The 5,769-nt window shown below is 47.7% G+C and overlaps 1 protein-coding gene across 2 annotated transcripts; it reads right to left on the bottom strand.

Annotated features, from left to right (window-relative positions):
• Window positions 1-297: 297 nt before the first annotated feature.
• Window positions 298-4,302, bottom strand: TSPYL5 (TSPY like 5). Of its 2 annotated transcripts, none has more exons than XM_019716607.3 (2): window positions 3,265-4,302; window positions 298-1,140 (listed from the first exon to the last, which is right to left on the bottom strand). In XM_019716607.3, exons 1-2 carry the CDS (start codon window positions 4,183-4,185, stop codon window positions 1,048-1,050), a joined length of 1,014 nt encoding a protein of 337 aa, XP_019572166.3. In that variant the 5' UTR covers window positions 4,186-4,302; the 3' UTR covers window positions 298-1,047. The 2 variants fall into 2 exon arrangements, with proteins under 2 accessions (XP_019572166.3, XP_019572164.3); XM_019716605.3 differs by having other exon boundaries at window positions 1,970-4,301.
• Window positions 4,303-5,769: the final 1,467 nt, after the last annotated feature.

The raw sequence follows: 5,769 nt of genomic DNA, 5'->3' as shown, positions 1-5,769 counted from the left end.
TTCAACAGGATTTTAACAGGATTCCCCCTACAAATAAGATGTACTAAAAATTTTGAGAAGCACTGGATTTCCACTAGAATCACCCGGAAAGCTTATGAAAAAAAAAAAAAAGACTACCTGGCTTCCTGCCAGAATCACAGAATCTCAATCTCTGGTAAGGGTTTGGAAATCACAATTTTATATACAGTCATACAGCTAGTCGTACAAGGGCCCAAGGCTTAGGAATCCCTCATTGAGGCCAATGTACACACATCCCCTCAACTACCCAGCCTCTAAGTCTTTTTTGAAAATAAAATATAACAGAGATACAGGCTTTTATTTTTTCCTCATGCATGAAAGGTTACAACAATTTATACTGCTTAGGAACAAAGAAATAATCGCATTATTACCAGGGTGTCAAATTAGCAAGTAAAACAACCAGTTACCGATTATTATTGGGAGGTTATTTTCACAGAACACAGCAACAATTTCTAAATTATTCCAAGACCAGAGTTATATTATGAAACCAGGACAAGCTGAAAACAATTCTAACAGTCACATGAGTCTCCATCTTACACAGAGAAAAAGACTGATATTCTGCTAAAGGGTCTCGTAAGCACCGTATTCTATTGGTCTTCAAAAGAGTTTACAGCAGAATAGTCACTCTCTCCTTTTGTGGATGCAGGAGTCTCTTTCTGAGACTCCCTGTTAATTCTGGAGACTTCCATTCCTAAGGCTTATCTCTGGAACTTCATTAGTTAACATTAGGAGCGAAAAACAGACCTGATGCAATAATGATAGTGTACCCCACCACTATCACCACCAAAAGGGAGTCCCAATCTCCTAGTCACAGTTGAATTGGCACAGTGTCTTGGACTTTCAATAAACAATACAGGTGGCAAGAGAGAGATACAGATGAAACCAAGTTGATCACAATTAATAAATAATGTAGCTAGGTTATAGGCACAAAGGGTCCAGGGACCATCTTCTTCACTTCTGTGCATGTCTGAAAAATATCCATAATAAAGAGCAAAAAGTTAAAAAAAAAAAAAGGCAGATCTTAAAGTTCTATTTTCCCATTAGGCAAAAATGAGAAATGTGGTACTTAGCGGCAAAATAAGCAGCGTATAGCATTAATCTTCCACATACATAAGGCCATACCTAGAACAAAAGAAAAAGAATCCAAAATAACATCATTCCATTTTTGGTTTCTCTTATTTATAAAACACACTAATGGTGAAATAGAGATTGGACAGAACTCTGGGCATATCCTGATCTAGACAAAATTTTGGGCATACGCTCTCCTTTTGTGGATGCATTCTGTTACTCTGTATTTGCCTGCAACCCCTTTAATTCTCACATTCCCACCCACAGGAGTCCTTCCACATCACCTCCATCACTGAGATAGGCATATTCTCCCTGAGGCTTCTCAAGCCATTTCCACCTACTTTTCCAGACCCATTCGATACCAAACTTATTTCTGTACTACACTTTTGCTCTAACTCCCTTGCCTAGCACACCCTCTCTACAAGTGTGAGTCAAGGCCTCCCCAGTCCTTTGGGATCTCAGAATGAGGTCTTCCACAAGGAAAGGAAAGTTAGGGGGAGAACAAATATAGATACAGTCCTACTTCCCCATCTTCAGGGATGAGAGGGGGAAATAAAACACAAAGCAAGCTTGGGTAGGGAGGGCCCAGCTCAGCTTTTACACCCTAAGGAAATGAATCTTGGAGATCCAGAACAGATTCTGCCCACCCTCGTCCCCAAACCCCAGGAGAAAGCCTTGTGATGCCCCATACTGGAGACTTTAAAGACTATTCCAATGGGTATTCAAAGGTAGAAGCAAAGAAGGAAAAGTGAGTAAGGATGTACGGACGTGTGAGATGTAGACACAGGCTCACATTATCAGAATACCTCTTCCCCAGCAACCCCACTATTCCACTCTGGTCATGAGTGAGGAAGGGACAAGGGGAGTTGAGAAAAGTACCTACATTCTATGTGGTTTTAGTCCCCACCATCATCTGGAGCCACAGCATGATGACAGTGATCTCATGTCCATGCATACCAGCCCACCCATCAGTCTGGCAGCCAATAGGGTTCCTGGAAGGCTGGGGAGAGTAGGTGTGTGTCTCATACACTGGCAGGAGGCCTCTGTCCACAGGTAGTTCTTGAGGTCCTTGTTGAACAGGAAGCCAATTGGGGCCAACAGCAACCTAGACAAAACTCAATGGCCTGATGGTGATGGGGCACAGTGCAGAGCTTGGTGAAGGTTCACCAGTAGAAGGGCCCAGAGGCAGGAAGAGACGCATGATGGTATAGAACACATGGAATACTGCTCTCACCCTTAACCTCATCCATGCATGGCAGTCAAGTGCCATTCTGCTGTATGTCCTGCAGGGTAGCATGGACCGCTGGTCAGAGATCCAGTAGGAGGGACCTTGGCCAGTGACCCCAAGTTACTGAACAATCAGTTCTGGCTGATGGCTGTTACCGTGTACTAGCTTCATTCTGCAGTGGCAAAAGAATATCTTGTCATACATAGCATGCATGACCAGCATGAATACGAAGCCCACCAAGTCAACGGCCCTAAAGGAGCAGAGCTTAAGGATGCATTGGTCCTCTTGGAGAATGACTCATGAGTGTCCATGTTAAAGACAGGTGGGAAAGCCGCAAGCCAACAACAAGGTCCAGGCATGTAGATAAAGGCAGCACACATCTGAAGCATGTGTTCTTAACATATAAACAGTAGGAGTGAGATCACATAATATGCGACACTAGTAAAAAAACAAGGCCATGGGAAAGCAAAAGAACATGATCATAAATGTCATATTCTTGTAACTGAAATTCAGATGGGACAGAATGCACAGCAGTCAACATGAAAAGAGGAGGCAGAGAGCCAAACACATGTGGTCAGCCAGGCACCGGTCCACTAGGAGATAGTAGCAAGACTTGTGCAAGATCAGCTGGATTTGTTTACCCCAGGCTCGGGGGTCTCCACTGGCTGTCTTGCTGGGCCCTGCCTGCCCTCCTTTCCTTTCTCTACACGGGCCCCTTCACTCATAAGGTAGTACTGCAGGGGATTGGGCCACAGTTCCTCATTAATTATCTCAACAATCTTGTCAGACTCAATGGAGCTGTGGTTTGAAAACCACCCAAAGAAACTACGGCTATTGTCTGAGTTCCCCTGGCTTAGGGACTGGAGATCGTGCCCTGGGAGCCACTGGATTGGAGTAGAACGAGACACCACCTGACCTGAAGGACCACACCCATATTCCTTGATGAGCACCTTATTTTGAAAATAGGGATTGCGCCCGAAGTAGAACTTGATTTTGTAGCCCAATCTGGCGAGGCCAAGCTCTTCCACCTCTAAGCTGTTCAAGTAGCTGAGTACTTCTTTATCTTGGTTGTTCAGAAAGGATGACAGCTGGGGGTGGTTCTGAAAAGCTTGCCCCCAGAAGCCTGGGATATTCTGGATAAGGAGGTTCCTACGCTCTAGGTGGTGCAGTCGCAACTGCCCAAACTTGCGGGAGAGGCGAAGGTAGGCCCTGTCTGCTTGGGCGTTCATGGTCTCCAGCTTCAGCTGGACGGTCTCCAGCGTATCCATGCTGCCATCCGACGCCAGGGGCCCTGAGCCTGCATCCTTTTCCACCTCATTTTCCTCTACCACTGGGACGGACATACACTCTCCAGAGGTCCCTTTCTTCGGCTTCCCACCAGCTTTGGCCTGAGACACCTTCCCCATGGTGCTACAGGTTTCTGGGGCCTTCTTCCCAGCAGGCCCACGCCGGTTTCCAACGCGGGGGCCATTTTTCGGCCTTCCCACAGTTCCCACGGTTCCTACGAAGACAGTGTCTGTCGCCAGTCGCTCCGAGAGGGACGTGGCCTTTCCCGGGCCGAGCCTGGTCTCAGCCCGCCCGCGATCCCCCGCCGCTCGGGCCCGGAGCGCGAGGCCACAATCCAGAGGCAGCCGGCAGGCAGCCTCTTCCCCCGCGCGGAAGAGCGGCACCGGCGCAGCGGTTTCCAGGCGACCCCGACCCTCGCCAGCCTGCACCTGTGCTGCCGTGGTTTCCTCCTCCAGCCTCTGGAACTGTGGAGGATTCGGCTCACGCGGGGCGTCATCAGGCGCTGTGCGGAGTCGGGCTTTGGCGCGGCCTTTGCCCCGGCTTTTGGCGCGGGAGGACTTTCTACCCCGACTTCGGCCGCTCATGGTGGCAGCCGACGGGACTTCAAAGGCACACTCCACCCCGGTGGCCTGTGGCGCCAGCTCGCGGTCCCAAGTGAGCGGTACTCTCCATGGCAACCACGTCGTCACGACTGTGCGACTGTACCGTCGTGCGAGGACGGGCTGCGCCCGATGATTGGCTCTGCCGCCGCAGCTGCGCAGGAGATGCCCCTCACATACGCTCTTCCTCTCTCTTCCTAGCTCACTTTGCTTTAGAAAGGGATGTGCTTCCCTTTGATTTCTTTTCTTTGGTCTCTGTTGTGCCCTCGGGGGTCTCCAGAACATGTGTAATACCTCTTATACAAGACAAGCTGAAGGCAGCTCCCCATTATCACGCCTGTCTCCCCATTATCTACTTTCTAAACTAAACATCTTCAGTTCCTTCATATATTTCCTGGGACATCTATCATGGTGAAACTGCTATTGGCCTCAGTGTCTCATCTTTGAAAGCCTTTCCGGAGGGATTTGCCCTGGTACCTTAACTCCAAGGGCATAAAAAGGTGAGTACTATAATGCCAGGCCGCAAAATGATTTGGTACGTGGTGGGATGTTAATAGTAATTATAAAAATAATAGCAGCTAGTATTTTGTGAGTCTCATTATGTATTAGGCACTTTACTACGTAAGTGCTTTATATGCATTATCTCAGTATATTAAGGAGATACTGTTATCATTCTCAGTTTCCACATGAGAAAACTGTGGCCCAGGGACTCCAAGGAACATTTCAGAGATTACACAGTAAAGGATGGAAGCACAGTTCAAACCCAAGCCTACATTATCTGACTCATAACCTATGCTTCATATATTCACAAGTCCTTTCAGGCCCGCTCAGCTGTCAGTTACCTTGCTAGCTCTTAAGAACACCAGCCTTGCCTGATAAACAGGCATCAGCAGAGCACTTCTCTCTGGGAGCATCACCCAAGCCCTCTAGCTGCCTCAGGCCCAGTTTACAGAGCTGAGCTGTCACTCAAAGTATAGGGCTAGGAGTGAAAGCCACAAATCAGAACTCCTGTTACTGTAGTGAGACAGGAATGTGGTCAGAGTTTAATTATCATTGAAGGAGCAGAGTAGGGTTTCCCAGGTTGAAGTTCAGAAGCAGAGCCTCCATAGTGGCAGTGAGGAGGCACTAGAAACTCCTTAGAACCTGCATGGAAACAGCCAGACAACCCATCTCATATTCCTGGAGGAAGCCCTAGACCATGCTCTTACTAGCCAGGTGATAGGACCATGAAGTAGGCCAGTGGTGAGACCATGACCTATATAAAAGTGTGAACAAAAGCCTTTTGATGTTATCCTTTCAGTCTCAAAGGGGACAAGAAGTTCCTTGCAACCAGCTAATGCAGAGGTAAGCCCCAAAGCCCCTGGGAGCTCAGTACACCTTACTCTCATTACTCATGTGTGGTTGTGGACCAGTAGCCTGGCACCATCTGCATGCTTGTTTGAAATGCAGAATTTCAGGCCCCATCCCAAACCTGCTGATCAGAATTTCAATTTTAGCAAGGTTTCAGGTGATTTGTATGCACATTAAAGTATAGGAGACAAGGAAAAGGAGTGATATATGCAGGCCTTA

This window comes from Rhinolophus sinicus, chromosome 6 (genome assembly GCF_057876585.1).
Source record: "Rhinolophus sinicus isolate RSI-liver-muscle chromosome 6, RSI-T2T, whole genome shotgun sequence".
NCBI lineage: Eukaryota > Metazoa > Chordata > Mammalia > Chiroptera > Rhinolophidae > Rhinolophus > Rhinolophus sinicus.
Note: the sequence above shows the minus strand (reverse complement) of the source record. Positions and strands in the feature narration are given on the sequence as shown.

What these genes read in the sequence shown, in the direction of transcription:
- TSPYL5 (XM_019716605.3), bottom strand. Translation starts at nt 4,185, where the DNA reads ATGAGCGGCCGAAGTCGGGGTAGAAAGTCCTCCCGCGCCAAAAGCCGG.